Source organism: Leuciscus leuciscus, assembly GCF_965113295.1.
Source record: "Leuciscus leuciscus genome assembly, chromosome: 24".
NCBI lineage: Eukaryota > Metazoa > Chordata > Actinopteri > Cypriniformes > Leuciscidae > Leuciscus > Leuciscus leuciscus.
In genome coordinates this window covers 11977953-11997284 of record NC_138723.1, presented here as the reverse complement: position 1 = coordinate 11997284, position 19332 = coordinate 11977953, and the positions used below count along the sequence as shown (strand labels likewise).

The 19332-nt window shown below is 38.6% G+C and overlaps 1 protein-coding gene across 1 annotated transcript in view; it reads right to left on the bottom strand.

The window, feature by feature from the left end:
- Positions 1-19332, bottom strand: part of sppl3 (signal peptide peptidase 3) — a 38217-nt gene that overhangs the window by 16405 nt on the left and 2480 nt on the right. Inside the window, exon 2 of the mRNA XM_082158432.1 lies at positions 1048-1125. Coding sequence (XP_082014558.1) covers positions 1048-1125 — 78 coding nt within the window. The remainder of the gene's footprint in view (positions 1-1047; positions 1126-19332) is intronic.

The following is a 19332-nucleotide window of genomic DNA, read 5'->3' as shown; positions in this document are numbered from 1 at the left end:
GTGTGGATATAATACACTGCAGTTTGTGTGCAAGTCCTGAAACGAGATCGGCCAAAATAAAATCGACACTTCTGTACCTCACAGCTTAATTTTCTTTCACAACAAATTCAATTTGTCAGAGAAAAACAACTATGCCCACTGATTCATTCAATAGATATGTTTAAAGGTCCAGGTGAAGTGTAGATTTTTTTCTGCTAACACAGGCAAGTAATTATTTTTCACTTGTCATGACAATGTTCATCAGCTACATTACGTAAAACAATACTTTTAAGCATTTAAAAAATATGTACTAGAAGAAAAAAAAACCACACACATATAGGGGGGGGGGGGGGGGGGGGGGGGAGTAAATAATTCCCTGTATAATAAATATTTGTGAACACACAGGTTCAAAATATTTCTTTACGATTTTTGAAAAAAAGTCTCTTTTGCTCACCAAGGCTGCATTTATTTGATCAAAAATACAGTAAAAACATAAATATTATTTCAATCCAAAAAAAAAACTTTTCTATTTTAATACATTTTCAAATGTAATTTATTCTTGTGATCAAAGCTGAATTTCCGGCATCAGCACTCCAGTGTCACATGATCCTTTTTTCATGATACTTTAAGGAATTGAAAGTTCAAAAGAACAGCATTTATTTGAAATAGAAATCTTTTGAATCATCTATATTATATATTTCCCTACAGAGAAAGAAAAGGAAGTTACCATATAAATATATTTATTTTTCACTAAAACTTATTTTCATTTTCAGCAATGCATGGAAATTATACAGCTTATATCATCAATGACTGCTATGAATTCATTACTGATCAATTTTCGCAATTTCAACACAAACGAATGCGTCACCAGCTAAATAACTTGACATATTTGGTGACATGATGACATTTTAAAATTAACAATGCTCAAATCATCAGAAGACCAAATGACTATGTTTGTCCATGCAAAACATGCACGATCAACAAATATCATATTTTGTGTCAACACAGCACTGGTTCAGTCCTAATAGCTGAGCCCTGAGGTCTGCAGCAGAAGAGATGAGAGCTCACCTGAAGCTGCCATACACGATGAGGAGGATGGAGATGAGGAAGGTTGACACCTGGCTGGAGTCCACAAGGGAGTACGCCCTGAGGAGAGGAGAAAGGAAGTTATTTTTTTTTCACAACAACAACAAAAGGATGGGTACCAGATATGTCATACATCAGACACAAAGACAGCCACCCTGTACGACCCTTCCTGGTTCAAACCCTTCACTTGAATGAGCTCACTAGTCACACCATCAGCTATTGACCCAAGTGTGTGGGTGAAACGTGAATCAAAGCTCAGCCTGGTCGAGTTGTTACAGAGCTGTGCATGAGAAAGATCTCGTGTTACGGCATTCCCATCCTCCCAGAGCTCCGCCGAGCGTCTTGAGACCTGCGCTTGCCTTTTGTAAATAAGCTTTTAGAGAAAGAGGTCAGGCTGTACACGGTGTGCTAAGCAGACTCTTAAAATATGATTACAACGAGCAAGAGACAAGTTTGTTTGCTGGATAAATAATGTGCGGCTGTGATCAAAAGCAGCAGACTTGATTGTGTGCGTTAATGTTGTATGTATGAATAAGGAAAGTGAGAGCAAGAAAAAGTAGGACGAGACGCTGACCTTATCCTCAAATGAAACGCTTTATTATGGACAATAAATGGTTTGAAGAAAAACACATTAGTAGTCACACACAGGCCTAACCTCGACACTATACGTAATGATCCGGAAACACAGAATAGACGTACATCAAGACCGTAGAAAGGACAAAAAGCGAGGCGAAGAGGACAAGGGGTGTTTGAGGATGTGGGTGTGACGGGTTGACACTTAGCCTGGGTTCAAAGGAAGGCGTGAGGAATGTGTGCAGGCTCTGTGAGGGCCGTCTGGCCCCCAAAACCCTATAAAACAGCTCAACTGAGCTCTGACTGCCACAATGTTTCAGAATCACAAGTGACCACTGGGAAAGAAAACAACATATGTAAGGCTTAAATGTGTGTTATATAGCCATTTTCATTCAAACTGACTTTATTATCGTCAATTACTGAGGTTAAATAGACTATTTACACAATTAGTGGTTTTAGCTAAGGCAAGCATGGACATGCATGGAAGAAAGGACCAGACCAGAACATTATACAGACTTGAATGTGGGCCCTTTTGATTTAGGCTAGTAAGCCACCACCTACCAACCACCCAGAAACACCCTAGCAACTCTACATAGCACTACTCGCATTTTCTTATGCAACACTGTAATTGCATATTACTCCCGTGTGTGTGTGGTGATACTCGAGAAGAGATCCGAACAAACAAGCTAAAGTCTATGGAAGTGTATTGTTGTCCAAGCTTAAACATGAGTGCATATTCAATGTGAACATCCTTTTGGTTATTTCTGTGTTTTCCTGTTGTAGGGTCCAACATGCACTTCTATTAACTGTGATTTTAAGATTCTTTGTATTGTGTTTTGTGCATATAATAGTAGGGGTGTTGAAATGAATTGTTGCATCGATGCAGTTTTAGACCATAATCGATTATAGCCTACTGACGTTTCTCTGATGTCATTCGTCACACTCGTGCTAGAGCAAAATGGCGGAGGGAGGCGAAACACAAAAGAGTAATATTGAAAAGTAAGGATTAGGGTTGGGAACCAAGAATCGGTTCTTATCCAGAACCGTTAAATACCGGAACCGTGCGAAATTCCTAAGTTTCGGTTTCCGAAAATGGTTCTGGTGCGATGTGTGGGCGAAGTGCTGGAAGCTTATCCTTTAATAGAATATGAATATTCTCATGAATATTAAAATAGTAATGAATGCACTGAAAAGCCCTCGCGCTACTCAGCACATGTATATGTTTTGCGTCAGATATAAACTCAGAGAGAGAGAGTATAAAGACTGTAGAGCTGCACGATTAATCTTTAAAAGATCTCGATTCAAACACCCACGCGATCTTATTCCTAAATGACAAAAACTTCACACCGGAAACATTCAAATCTGTTTGCGCTGCCGCTGACCCAGATAGAGCAGTTGTCAATATATATGAAACAGCTTTACTTTCAGTCCTTTCAACCACACAATATGGATATTTCTGTGTTACAAATATTCAAATGATCACAGAAGTACTAAGTTAAAAGTTTATAGTTCGAGTATAAACACTGATGTCTACGGTAGAAACCAAAATAGAGTAAATCACCTTTTGAAAGTCACTTCAAATAACGAGTGTATCGATTAGATCTGATGCTTCAAACCATTCATAAAGACACTGTTAAAGCTGCAGTCCGTTAGCCTGCCTGACTACGCCAGACTTCGTACTTCCGCTCAATTTCATTTCGCTTCTGTACTCAGTCTGAGACAGCGTCATAGCTTTCTGTTTTCCTCCGGCCTGAAAACAGCCGGCCAATCAACGAACAGAGGGCGGGCTGAGAGCCGTGACGTAGACGCTGATTGTACCGTGGATGCGTAGATTTACTTCACATAATCTGCAAAAGTCGTTCACAGCCATGTTCACTCCGGTATTTCGCTCGATGGTTTTGTTTTTGCATCATACATGTGTTTACAGTGGAAGTTAGATGCGGCTCAGCATGCGCATAACACACGCCATAACCAAACGTTATGTGATTGGCTTACGGGTAACCAATGATTTTAAACTTCAGACAAGCGCCCCCCCGCGAGAAAGAAAACGCTTTTCAATTATGCCATGCCAGACTCTGTCTACGAAGCAAAGCGAAGTAGCAGAGTTTGGTATTACCAGGCTAGCAGTCCGTAACTTTGTGTTCAGAATTTACAAAATGTATATAACGAGCGAATACATCATGAATGCCTTTTTTCAAACTGTGTTTTTGTCTTATCCTGAATCACTACAGTAAGTCTGTAATAAGCGTTTATACTCGGACTACTTTACACCGGTCGGGTCGGCACCCGTCATAGACATATACAGAGAGAAGTAGCTCCGACTACAGTGTTCCTCCACAAGATGCGTGCAGTTCTGTTTCTTAACCGCTACAGCACTGATTCATCCAGTAATGAAACAAGTGAAGCAGGGCTCTACGCTAACTATTTTCCCAAGGAGTACATGTGCTCCTAAATGAACAAATTTAGGAGCACACAAAGAAATATAGGAGCACAGTGAAAAAAGTTGATTAAACTGCTCAATTTATATGGATTAGTTTTATGATCTTTTTATGAACTTTTTTCGACGCATCAAAGTGGTAGTTGTGTAGGCTGTCAATGGAGGGAAAGAAATCTCTAAATTTCATCAAAAAGTTCTTCATTTGTCTTCCGAAGGTGAGTGAAAGTCTTACGGGTTTGGAACTACATGATGGAGAGTAATTAATTACAGAATTTTTTATTTTGGGTGAACTACCCGTTTAATAATTATGCAATTATCATTTTAGCCTTCTTCAAAATACATAAAAAGAATGAACACCTCAATAAAGTATAAAGTGCTAAAAACAAAACAAATACCCGCTTGCTTTTTTCCTTTGCAGTACTTGCAGTAGACTACATTAAGTTGTCCTCAAAAATGAGTTTTTGTCGTCTTCCTGTCCTCAGTGTCGACTGATTTGGTCGTAACTTTAGTTTCTGCACTTGGTCTTTTGGTGAAACTTAAACGATACTGATTTGATACTCATTTGCAAGTATTGATAGTGTGCGGGAGTTCTTCGTTTTGTTTTTTTGCACTTGGTCTATTGAGATAATAGGCTTCATACTGTGTTGTGTATCTAGTGTTTACTTGACTTTTTTTTATGGTGTAGATCCTGTTTACACCTGGTCACTTCATGCGTTTTTACTGATCAAAACGATTCCTTTTACACCTAGTCACATAAGTGTGTTTTCGCAAAACTGATATAAATCGGATCTTCTATTCCCGCGCTATATGCAGATTTAATGTAGGCCTATGCAGAGTTCACGTCACCAAAAGCTACAGATATGAGCTGCATTTTATTGATCATAAGCTCATTTCAAAATCAGCGATAGGAGAGAGCGACAGCAGCACTGGTAACGTTAGCCTAATATCATTTCGTTTCTTTACTATTAATGAATATGATTGTGTGTTGAGCGTCTACGACTTACTTTCATTTGCGGCAGTTTGCGCGTTGGCTTGATGAATAGATCGCTCATCTGTCGTGATGCGTGTTGCAGTAGCGTCATCATATCTGGCTATAACATGACATATAGCCAATAACACGCTCTCACAAGTTTATTTTTAGCACCGGTGGGGAGAGTCACTTGACTCTCTCACTTAAAATCCAGCAGTTCCCACACATTCCCCCACTATTTCAGTGATTGGCTCATTGGTTGCGAATCGTCGCTCTCATTTGAATAAATTAAGCGCGTCATCATGTTATGTTCACATCGCGCAGTTGCGAACCCATCCTCTTGCTTGCTTTCCATGTGAAATCATGAGCTGCATTTGCGCGTGCAATTGAGTGTGCGCTACGAGAACAGGATAACGGCTGACATGACAAGAAAGTCCGTTTTTCTGAGGTGAAAAACTTTATTTCAGCATACACTTATGTCACTGCCTGGTAGTTCCTATTGTGCTGGGTTTTCTGAAGTAGTCATGATTCGCCTCTCATAACATAACATGCTCTAAACACACACGCAGAGTGGAATAAGAGGAGCGGGGGCGCGGGGAGAAAGGATCACAAATTTGAACTATATCAATATATGCGATATGGTCTAATTCCATATCGCATTTCAAAAATAAATGTTCCAGGTTGACCTCTCTGCAACAGATCGATTCCGGTGCAGTGTCCATGCTCCGGCAGCGCCCGCACCCACACCAGTCACTTCCCCCCAAACGATCCTGTACTGTAGGTGGTGGAGCCTGAAACTGATCGTCCTCCTTGTGGTGGTAGTCAGGTACTACTGGCCTGTACCTCACAGGCTCAAACGCGTAACCAAAATGACTCATTTTCGTGTGTATAGGACCTGCAGCTGCAGCTGCCTATATGCCTTCGCAGGTCCTACCATTCCAGTGACGTCATCAGAATTGCCAGCGTTCTTATACTAACAAACGCAATTTTTGTGTTCCTTAAAAAAAAAGCTATATTGATATTTTTTTTTTTTTTTGGGTGTAATTTACTTTTAATTGTCATAAACAACACGTTATCAATGTTGATTTTTTCAGTTCAGTTCATCTTTAAGAGTTCATTGAAAGTCATAATCCTTCTACAAAAGAAATACTTAAGAAAAACTGTGTGAAAGACGGGTCCAGTAGCATGTCTCGTAGAAGTGCCTGAAAAACACTGGTTTATTTATTCTTATTTAGACGATCATTCATTTATTAATTTAAATGAATGAACATTTAAAGTGTGATCTCATAGGACAGAGAGTGATGAAAGGAGGTGTCTGCAGACGCATGTCCTGCTAGATTACACTTGCTGTGATTTACATGATTGAATGGTCTGAATCCTCCCGGGCTTCATTCTTGCACTAGTGCCATACAAAGGCCTTTTGCACACAAAAAAAGAGGTATGTGCAACTTCTCATGTCAGTGACACACTTTCAGTATTTGACTCCAGACAGACATTTCAACTGAAATTTCAGGACACTGTCGCTGCTGTTCTGTTCGCTTAATCTAACAGCTGATTGTTGCAACAGACAGTCCCTGTAAATATACATGGGGTGCTGGGAGGCAGAACACTGGTTTGTTGATTGCATTTTTGCAAAAGCTGACTTACTAGAGGCCAAAACTGCAGGAGCTATGAGTGTTAATTCAGTGAAATCACAAAATAAAGTGCAACAAAATACTATGATTTATTTGATTATTATTATTAAATATATTACACTAGGGATGGGACGGTATGAAAATTTCATATCACGATTATAGTGACCAAAATTATCGTGATTATCAAGATTATCACGGTTTTGTTAAAACGAGATGAAAGTGTTCAAAAAGAACTGATGCTCACACTAAAAACAAATATTTGAAAATCAACAAACAACAAATAAAACAAGCAGCTCTATACACTTTTTTAAGCAAGATTATTCTGTGGCATTTCCTTCCTTATAATGACCGTCGTCAATAGCAACGCATTATAACAGCGCACATCCATGTATCGCAACGGACGCGCACGCGCACGCGCTCTCTCGTTTCATTCAAATACAACTTGCCGTCTTGCGTCTCCGTTCTTGGGCGATTGTTTTGTACGCTGTACAAAATGGATTTATAAACAGGTAAGATTTAAAACATTAATCTCAATTCAATATGTCCCCGTAATTGTGTGGTAAAAAAATAAATAAAATCGGTGTAATAAGTGTACAATGATAGTCTTGTTTGAACTTGTTCGTTCGTCTTTGGCTCAAAGCCACTTGCTGCAAACTTTTCTTCGCAGGGGTGGCCAGATGGGGCCACTTAAAATCTTGGGGTGGCACACCAAAACTATAAACCATAATTTCAGATTTTTTTTCTACTGTTGTAGTAAACCGGCCTGTAGTAAACTTTTAGAAAGACTTAAGGAAACTCCTACTGATATACTATATGATGGTTTATTGTGTTATATTTAATGTTACTAATGATATAATGTGCATACACTAATAACATTACAGTTAACATTTTGAGTTGCACAACAATTCTGTTGTATTTTGCAATTATATTTGGTTAATTATATTATAAGGTGCACATTTATTGCAAATAAAACAGTTACTGGGGAAAAGCAGATACTGGCAGATACAAATATATTATATTTATTAATGTCAAGAATTCAGAAGTGTATATATTTATATAGCCTACACTACAAATAAATAATAAACAATTAAATGATGCTTATTTTAAATGTATTGAGCAGGCTAGGTATAAAAAATATAGGCTTTTAATAATCTTTCAGTGCGCAAAATAATATGAAACGCTTCAAAACAGAGCACACAAAGCGCGTATGCGCATCGCTGCGCTGCACAAGTGCGCATTTAAAAGTTCACGGCACAAGGCGAAGAAATGTCGAGCGCACAAATCCTAGTGTGTATCTGTCCAACAGTTTATTGATCATTTGTTTCACAGTTTTAAATTCCAGTTATTGTGCGTTTGATTCCGATTCATAGTCCTTGTGATGTGTGTGTGATCTAACAAGCACACGGTAGAGAGTCGTTTAAAAACAGCAACAAACTCCAACAAAATAAAGTCATTTTATGCAAAGCCACAGCCTTTTATCTACAGATAATGCATTATAATGTGAATATATCATATTGGAGAGAGTTTTACCGTGCATCCAACCGGAAGAGGCGCGCGCGCTGTTTGAATACTGAATGGAGAATGATTGACAGCCACAGAGGAGGGGAAACGAGTTTCCGTAAACTTTAATTATGTAAATAGACTTCTGTCCCTCACATTAAGCTTTGGAATAACTTCAGATGACTTTGTCACCCAAACTGACGCGGTAGTCTTCTTTCTTAACTTCTTTTGAAATTGTTGACCGACGGGCACGCGCTGAGCTGTTGCTGTCTGAGCGCGCAACAGCGGCATAGACGGAGGGGCGGGGGAGTACTGGCTACTGTGTGCGATCGAAGGTCTAGAGCGGCTTGCCTGCCTGGCTGTGCAGTAGGGATGAAATGCATAACTGATGCTACTAAAATTTATACTGGCCAGGGGTGGCCACGGCCACCCCTGGCCACCCCCTGGTGGCGCCATTGCGGTCACTGCCTTTCGCCATTCCTTCTCAAATAGAAAAAACAACATTGCGCGCTGCGCCTGCGTCAGACTGTTGCTGGCTGGACAGGATTTACAGTGAGTTATTAAAATCGCGATAATCAAACACGGTTTTAATGACAATTAAATTTTGAACGATAATACTAACCGTCAGTACATTTTATCGTGGTTTATAGTGAAACCGGTAATCGTCCCATCCCTATATTACACACACACACACGTAAAAATTATGTTCCTGGTACCATAGCAAAACCCTTTTATTTTAATAGTATTATTTATTTAACCATTTGAAAATAAAAATATTAAATAAATGAAATAAGTTCATTATTAATGCTGTTAATAATTATAAGTAAATAATACATTAAAACATTATCACAGTCTTCAAATATTGTTCAATTAAGTAAATATTGCATTAAAAGATTAAAGCTACACTGTGTAATTTTTTTAGTTGATTCTTAGCAAAAAACACTTAGTTCTTTCAAAAATATATGTGCTCATTAATGTATATTTACTTCTTTAAAGTAATAAAGTATTCTCGTAAGTTTATAATCTGCCACTGAAAGTACATACGGGTGAGGGGTTCGAATGCTGGTCGCCATGTTGCCTCTCCATCTTGAAACTACATTAGCCAAAGAGGGACATACCTGTAAATTCAAGCTTCGCCTTTCGCGCTTTACACTCAGTGACACAGAGACGAATGCGAGGGGGAGATTACTCGCAACTGCCGGCAGATTTGAAAGATTGCTGATGGAGGATCACGCCTATTTTCGAGGACATGTAGCAGAGTCGCCAAGGAAGCGAAAGAGAGAATTAAAACGTCAACGCGACAGGCAAATCAGCAAGACCAAAGTCAATACTGGAGTAACTTTTCCTAGATGGAAAGAGCTCATGAGGAGCAAAGATTTTAAAACGGACACCGAAGTTGCCTGCTTTCTTCTCGACAGGTAATTCAGCCTATTTGTGTAAATTCAAAGTTTTATAGTTGCTTGTCTAACCATAGCATGGTTGTGCATAACGGCAGAACGACCTCTAGTATAACTTGCGTTACTTTTCCTCACGTCAATGGTGACAAAGTATTGTTTACCTTGTAACATAAATCTGTGCTGCGACGGATCACAGGTGATAGTTTTAATGGCGAAATTGGACGAAGTCGAACTGGAAGTCATGTTAATCTTGGAATAATACGGCCACCGTAGGAGTTAAAACGCCCTCGAAATTGAAAGGAACAGAAACTAATATTCACTGGGTAGTCATATACAATTTCACCGCTACATGGGGGAAAATATCACACAGTGTAGCTTTAAAGGAAAAGTAATATTTGTTTGTTTTTTTACAAATTTTCAGGTCTATTACAGTTACACTGCAAACCTTAATGCACAGATCTATTTTCTACAATAATCTAGTTAAAGGAGAACTCCGGTGAATTTTTAAGTTAATCTTGATCGTTTTACCTTTGTGAGTACTGTCTATAGAAAAAAAAAACGAACCGGATTGGTGCTTGCAACGCGGAGCTGTTACAGTTAATGCCCAGAGCTCCCATTCAGCTAAAACGGCAGTTATGGGGGCATAAACCTAACGAGTGTCTTTGTGCCTCTTAACAGACACAAAATGCAATTAAAATGTCTGTCCAACATGAACAGGGCCCTTACATGACAACAAGATGCGTTTAGCAACTTAGCCATTGTTTAAACTCACCAAAACAGTGTTTTAGACGGCTAGCTGTAGTCTCGCGCTGAAGTCCCGTGGGAACTCAGTTGTAGCCGGAACACGACGCTCCTCCCACCTGCACTATGTGCGCGATTTTTTTCCCCCAAACCACTTCAGCGGAAATCCCGCCCTGCAGCTGATTTCATTGGTTTAGGTTACGGTGACGGGTAGGTTTAGGGATCAGTGTTTGGTGTAGGCAATCTGTAATTGACATGACCAATGAAAACCTTAGAATCAGCTGCAGGGCGGGATTTCCGCTGAAGTGGTTTAAAAAAAAAAAATCCCAAAAAAAAAAATCACGCACACTTACTATTTACCTGTTTCCGGCTACAACTGAGTTCCCAAGGGACTTCAGAGCGAGACTACAGCTAGCCGTCTAAAACACTATTTAGGTGAGTTTAAACAATGGCTAAGTTGCTAAACGCATCTTGTTGTCATGTAAGGGCCCTGTTCATGTTGGACAGACATTTTAATTGCATTTTGTGTCTGTTAAGAGGCACAAAGACACTCTTTAGGCTTATGCCCCCATAACTGCCGTTTTAGCTGAATGGGAGCTCTGGGCATTAACTGTAACAGCTCCGCGTTGCAAGCACCAATCCGGTTCGTTTTTTTTTTTCTATACTCACAAAGGTAAAACGATCAAGATTAACTTAAAAATTCACCGGAGTTCTCCTTTAATCCTTGTTTTTAATTGATCAAATGAATTGACTGTTCTCTACAATGGAGAACACTACTTAGGCCAAGGAAGAAAAAGAAACCAGTGTAAATCAAAAATGATTACAAATACAAGCAGAAACAAAGGCATTTCCCACTACAATTTAAGTCCATTTCTTTTAAAAGCTACTTGCTGCATATTCAACATCAGGGTCCAATTCATTCTTCTCCCAGTCAGATTGCTCACTTAGCACATGTAGGTCTGAATGAATTAACAGCCTATTGCCAGTAGATTGGCAGAAGTGGCACCATGCCACAGCTTTCAAGAGCAGGCATTTCCCTCTCTAGATATCACTACCTCATTTATCTTTCACAGTGGCACATGACCGCCGATAGCTTAAGATTTACACAAATTTGAATACCATGAACATCATGTATTAGTTGGGGACAAACAGCACTAAAGCCTAGCACACCCTTCAAGTCAATTTCCCTAGAAGCACTTTTAGCTAATTCATGAAAATCGTGTCATTCATGCTGACAAAACTGTCAGCAAAGCGCCAGTAGGACCAATAATCGAATAGGCCATTAAGGTGTGGTGGTAAAACCTGCTCTGGTTTACTACACAATGTCCTGTACTTGGCACAGTATATAGGTTTCTGCATTGATTTTGCTTGCTCTTAAATGTGATTCAGTGATATAGTACTTAGTATTTCGATAGGAAAATGTCCGGGGCCCGATATACTGCAATATGATCATTTATAACACGGCTGTTTGCTGTAATAAATGGGCTATATAAAACCTGACATCCCCGTGAACAACTCAGTAAAACAACAATATGCCATTATCAGAAATGGACAGCCCTGGATTAGTAAAAGGAGGAGGGGGGGGGGGGGGGGGGTGTCTTTATCTAGAGGTAAATCATAATTATCTTAAACTATTAACTGTATAATGCGTTGAAGTTCACGTTGGCACCTCATTCATTACATGTCACTTTTCAGTGGCTTTTTGTGTCTGATTTACAGTACAGTAACAGCAACTCCAGTCACCCTGGACTAATCTAGGGTTAAGCGCTTTGCTTGAGGCTTAAACCACTCAGCTGTCAGTCCACATCTTTCACAATTAGATTACCACTAGTTAAAGTCACATTATGACTTTTGTCACAATTAACAATAATAATAACAATTAAATTCCAGTAGTCAGTACCGATACCATTAAAATTTTACGGTTCTCTGTACCAATTTCGGTACCACAGCAAAATCTGTCGGAACAATTTTTCTACTTTATTTAACTATTTGAAAAAAAATATTAAATTATGTTCAATGGCTTTATTATTTATGATGGTAATCATAAGTAAATAATACAGTAATCATAAATAAATAATACATGTAAGCATTGAAGGCTACATGCTAGGGGGAAAAAATCGATTCTTAGATGCATCGCGATGCGGACGATTCTGAATCGATTCACAAATGTCAAATCAATTTTCAAAAAAAAAAAAATATATACACACACACACATACATGTATATATATATATACGGACAGTCTGTGGCGTGCACATAATAGAGATGCATGATGTCTGAGCGCCAAACTCGAACGGCACCCTCTTCGTAATAGCTAACGTATGGAAAATTGGTAGTGGTCGACCGATATTGGTATTTTTGATGGCCGATGCCGATGCCAATATCTTAGAGAGCAGGGTGACCGATGGCCGATATTTTTATATATATTTATTTTAATCAATATTTAATAAATTATAAATAAATTCTAAAACAATTTTTTTAAATAAACATGCTTTTATACGTTAGATGGCAATTTCTTAAATTTGCAATCCTATTACAGTATTTTTCACAAAGTAATTGTTTAGAAATATATGAATATATGTGAATAAAAAGAAGGTAAACACTGTAACAGGGCACTCAGTAATCTGGTAATTTCGTGCTGGTAATATTTTTTCAAATAAAGACAAGGTAACGCTAATTTTGCATACAGCACAGTGAAAACGATATGAATATGACACATTTGGCAACTGGATATATCACAGATATGAATATGACACATTTGGCAACTGGATATATCACAGATATGAATATGACACAGTTGGCAACTGGCTATATATCAGCATATTTTAAAATGAAGGATTTAAAGTTTTTCGAACGCGTCTGTGAAGCTGATCTTCTGTTCGCATTCACTCACTTCGCACGGACCGATCGTCACTCGCAGACAGTAATGCACACTTCACAAGATATCACAGCTGGATTCGATTAAATCTGTGAAATTAAATGTTTATTAGATATTCAGCGATTTGTTTAAATGACGTAGATGCGCATTTGCTGAATGTTGAAGGCAAATGAGAAAGTATTTAAGCCTCATTGTTTGCCTTTTTCTGTTACAAATAATATAAAAGCAAACGCTTTACTTTACTTACTTCGCATAACATTTACTTTCTTTGTTTACCAGTTCTGTCTAACAAAGTATTATATATGACTGACAGAGATTGTAAATTAATGAAGACGGAGAATGTGAGTGAGCGCTGTGTGATCTGAGGAGCTGCCGTTCTCTTCTGGCGCTGGTGTGTTCTCAGCGCCGCCCGTCAAAATAAAAGTCCGGAGCGCCGTCAAAATAAAAGTCCCGCTTCCAACACATCGGCCAATCAGAAAAACTTATCGGCCGATATTTAAAAAATTCCAATTATCGGCCGATATATCGGCCTTGGCGATATATCGGTCGACCACTAAAAATTGGCAATTTCATTGTGACCCATTTAGTATTTTTTGTATGAGAGCTGCTTTCTGTATTGTTTAGTTTTCACATCAATATGCTGTAAACCGATCTGTTATACGTACGTTATACTGCCCTCCACACTCACAGTGTGTATCAGTGCAATGCCTGTCACTCCGCAGATGTTTTCATTTCAAGTCATAACTCTTTATTATTTAGTTGTGTATAAGAGCGGCTTTGTATGTTACTAATTAGTCAGAATATGCGCAAGTCCACAAGCATTGTGTTTGTATGAGAGCTGATGGTACATAATTCTATATTTTTGAACGAAAACTGTTTGTGATTTTGCAACAGCAAAATGTTTTTTTGTCAGAAGGATTATATTGCTCATTGGAAATAACAAAAAGGATGTTGGTCTATTATTAAATGCTAGAGATTCAGAATATGCTGAAGTTTGTAATCATTTACTACAACATGCTGCTAGTACAGGCACACATTTATTTTCCTGTTAGTTCTTTGCAATGTTGGGACATATGCTGGCAAATGTAACCTTACAGTTGACTTGCCAAATCACTTCCATTTGTTTTATTAATAAAATGAATATAGGAAGTATTGGAAGTAAATTCTTCATGGGTCATCAAATACTTTGCTTTAAAAGTACCAAGTAGTCACACACAAAAAAGATGCATCGATAATCGTTACCCTCTGAATAATCGAATCGTGAGGTGCCTAGAGATTCCCACCCCTACTACATGCTGTTTAAACGTAAATATTGCTTATAAAAAAAAATCAAGTGAAAAATAAGCAACCTTCTATGCACACGTTATTATTAGTAGTAGTAGTATTTTTAATACATGGAGACGTAGCTAAATCTACTGTACAGTAGCCTAATATAATTATGTCAATTTCTTGAAGTTAAACCAAACTTTTATTTTGACGGGTTGCCGTGAAGACCTTTGAGTTTCTGTGTGTGTGTCTGATATGACGATAGTTTTTATCAAATGAAACGGTAAAATGCTCATGAAGTGACTCTCAGGGCAGCTCTGGAGATGAATTTCATCATGTCATCATATCGTGAGGCAGCAGAGACTGAAAACAGCGCGAGCGTCACTCGTGCTTCTGTGTGTGTGTGTGTGTGTGTGTGTGTGTGTGTGTGTGTGAGGGAGGTAAATGAAACCGCGCGTCTGTGCAATATTAGTGGGTACCAAATATACCCGGTACTACCGGTACTACAGAAATGCTGGTATCGTCACATTTTAAAAATGTCAGTACCGACTTGGTACCGAAGTACCGGTACTTTTGACAACACTAGTTTGGCATATAAACATTTGAAAACAGTTGAACCATGTTTCTATCTGAACTTTCACATTATATTAAATATAAGGCTACTGTCTGGATACTAAATAGCTGAAAATGATCTTTATACTAAATAAATTTAACAAAACAAAACAAAAACATTCCAAGTGCTTCTTTTCCACTTGAAGTCAACATGCATTTACAAACTATTTATGCATTTCAGCAAAAACAGTGTTTAAAAAACAAAAACTGCATGATTTGCAGTGACTTGGACTTGGATCTGAAATGCTTACAGAAAGGAGCCAGATCCTGAAAATATTAGCAATTTCAAATATTGCCAGCACAGACTTTTAAGAAGGCTTTCAGACCAGAACATGCATACTAAAGGTCAAATTCACTATCAAAGCTTCATTACATATCCCATTGGTAATGTTTCTTGATTTTTTCAGATATTTCATTATTTGCTATTATTGCCACGAAAATGATTTGAATATTGGTTAAAAAACACACTGCCAATAAAAAAAAAGAAATTAATACTTGTGTTCAATTTCAGCCAAAGTAGACAGATATGAATGACACTGTCCCGACCTAGGGAAACTCAAGAGTAACACCAAGTCAACGTCAAAGAACTAGGGGCGATGAAATCTGACTGTTGTCGCCTCTCGTCGGCTGCGTTTCGGCCAATAAGCTGCGCTTGAACACACCAAAAGGACTAAAGGTGACTCAAGCACTTGCGTTCTTCACCTGCGTGTACGTAAACGTCTGTCTGTATCAGCAGGTTTTAATAGTTTATGTTTGTCATTCAAAAAGGGAAACCATAACTAGAAGCGCTTGCTTACCATTTTGAACATCAATCACGCTGATCACTTTCTTCATTCCAGTCAGTGCATTCGAATGCTCAAGTAATTTGAACAGCCTATCCTGTCTTGATTTCTTTGCTCGCTTTCATCACTTTTATTCTCGTGCACTGACTTGTCCACTAAGCTGAACAGCCAATCAGAGTTCTCAATATGCTGAATTGGCCCAAAAAACCAGACGCCGTCCAACAAGAGCCAACGGTGCAAAACACACCGAAAAAACTAAGCCGGACGACGCTCAAAACCGGACCGCCTTTGCCCGAAGGCCGACCGCCGGCTTGTTGTGTCTGTTAATTCATTGACAGAAACATGGACTGCTGAAAATGTATTCTGGCTTCTTCAAACTTTCAGAAAACTAAGGTTGACTTTCAAAAGACTATCAAAAGGGATGAGTTTATTTACCTCAGAAAAGTCAATGATTATAGCTGAATAGTTAGCTTGAATTCTGGAGAGGAGCATTTTGCTAAATAATATACGCAGTGTTTCATATTAATTATATTGTTACTTAAGCTGTTCTTTAATATTTAATGCATGTTTAAATAAATCCATCATGAAAACATACCAACTGACAAGCTTCACTGTCTAGTTTTCCACTGCATGGCGCAGCTCAGGTTCCAAGCAAGCCGAAACGATACTAAAATGTGACGTGTAAACACTGCAGATCACTGATTGGTCAGAGAGAATCGTCACTACCAGCGTCATTAGATTTGCGACACAAGACACCAAACCCGAACAAACAAACTTCGTCTTGCGGTGAAAAATATCAACATGCCGAGAATCAAGAACACCCTTCCATTGGTCCTGTGCGTTTGTTTGTGTCGCGTTTAAGATTATGTCACGGCAGTAGAGGCGGCAACACTATAGCGATCAGTCTATGATCCCACCCACTTTGAAGCAGTAAAACTGCAATGGAAAAGCAAACCGAGCCATACAGGGCTCCTGCCACCAGTGCGACCAAAATTTGATAAAGGTCACACTGGCACAACCACAACGCCGCCCAGCATCAAATGTGAAACAAAATGTCAAATGACACTCCCTAACATCAATTTTTTTCCACTCGGTTTGCTTTTGAATTAATATTAAGACATATGAATGATAATTAAAGTTAATTTTATCTACACCTCAAATTAAGCTCACACAGTGCTACCAAATACTTTCCACTTTCTTAATGGCTCTGGTGCTGCTGCCCTTAAATGTTAGTCTGGAGCCCCTGTGAAGTTAAAATAAAACTGCACATTGTAATTCTGTAGATTAAGTCTATTTATTACCACGGCATTTGTCAGTAATACAGTCAAAATGGGGGAAATGTGAATAACTGCGTTGCAGGTTGATTTAAAGGGATAGTTCACTTTGAAATTAATTTTTGGTATGTTTTAGCTTACCTCAAGGGCATCCAAGATGTAGGTGTCTTTTTTTCCGCAGTAGTTTCAATTTTGATATTTTTAGGTCAAACCGTTCTTGTCTGTCAGTCATATAATGCAGGTCTATGGTCATTATCTCAAAACACAAGCACAGAGTCCAAATTAAAACAATTCCCCATCGTAAGTACACATTGATGGCCTAAGACACGAAACGAGCGGTTTGTGTGAGAAAACGAACAGTATTTATACCGTTTTTACCTCTTGAACACAGCTGCGTCCAAATGATCTGAGAGCGCGGGCGGGTATAGATATATACACTAGATGTCGCCTTGTCTACGGCAGTTCATTGGAACGAATGTCTTTAAGGCGACATCTAGTGTATATATCTATGCACCAGTCTGCGTACACGTCAGATCAGATCACTCGGACATGGCTGTGTATAAGACGTAAAAACGATATAAATACTGTTCGTTTTCTCACACAAACTGCTCGTTTCGTGTCTTAGGCCATCAATGTGTACTTACGATGGGGAATTGTTTAATTTGGACTCTGTGCTTGTGTTTTGAGATAATGACCATAGACCTGCATTATATGACTGACAGACAAGAACGGTTTGACCTAAAAATATCTAAATTGAAACTACTGCGGAAAAAAAAGACACCTTCATCTTGGATGCCCTTGAGGTAAGCTAAAACATACCAAAAATTGATTTCAAAGTGAACTATCCCTTTAAGGAGTGCTCCTAAAAATGTTCAGTTAGGGGCTACAGCGCTCCTAGTAAAAACAGTTAGTCTGGAGCCCTGCATACCATGCAGTGGAAAAGTGCCATAAGGCAGGGATGACTAAACTCGGTCACTCAGTTTAGCTCCAACTTGCCTCAACTCATCATCCTGGAAGTTTCTAAAATGCCCAGTAAGAGCTTGATTAGCTGGTTCAGGTGTGTTTAACTGGGGTTGGAGCTGAACTCTGCAGGACAGTGGCCCTCCAGGAGCAGGATTGGACACCGCTGGTTTAAGGCATTACTTGCGAGAATCTTTAAAAAGAAAAGCTGACATGTACAGTATATTTACAGAAATTAATCTATAGTATATTGAATCGAATTGTGAAATTTGTGTTAATATCCAGCCCCAACTATCAACACTTTTAAAAAGACCCATTTTATCACATTATAAGCTAATGATAAAGCCATTACACGAAATGTTGGGGGCATGTCATTATGTCTTATCCTTTAATGCCAATTTCACTTAGTATAACAGCAGTGCTGTGGCGTGTACATGTACTCATCTGCCAGCCACTGTGGTAGGTGACCTATAAATGAGAAACCTGATGTGTAGAAACAAAAATGCATGCTTGAAGAAATTTTTTATTATATCTTGAAGACAGATGACAAGAGTCATCAACTTGCACACCGAGAACACACGCATGTGAAGAGTTTTTATACTTTTCTTCACGTCAGACGTATTTAATGCATCTTATTGGCAGCCTTAATATAGCCTAGGTTTACCAGCCACTGTGTTTGGTGGCTACAAAAAAATTATTTTCCCACACTGATTACAACACTGGTTAGCGAGTTCTACAAACTAGACAAAGTGCAAGAATTAAAAAACTAGCCTACTTCCACTTCTCAATATATCGATTTATAACTGCATTGCAATTTCCTTCATATAAGCACATCTTAAGACCTTGGATGTCTGTATATCAAACTAAGCAGACAAGTTGAAATGTCATTTAGAGGCAAAAACGGTCAACTATAGTTAATGGCCTACCGCCCTGGTGTCACAGTTTGTGTTGCTGGAGCATTAGTTATGAATGAATTAGACGTTTGAAGGCATTTGTTAAGCTACGGATTATAGATGTATACTAGGCAGATTGGTTATGCAGAAAAACAGGATTAAAAGAACTAACATATTTAAAGATCAACCAAGTGCACTTCTACATGCTAAGCTAATGCATTTTGAATATTAATGTTTGAAGTATACCTATTTCATGAGAATGAAGACCATAGCCTATTAAAGACTAAATATTTGCAAGGGTAGATGGAGTAATGTAGATTTATATATATAAAACAGTTATGTCCGGTCGAA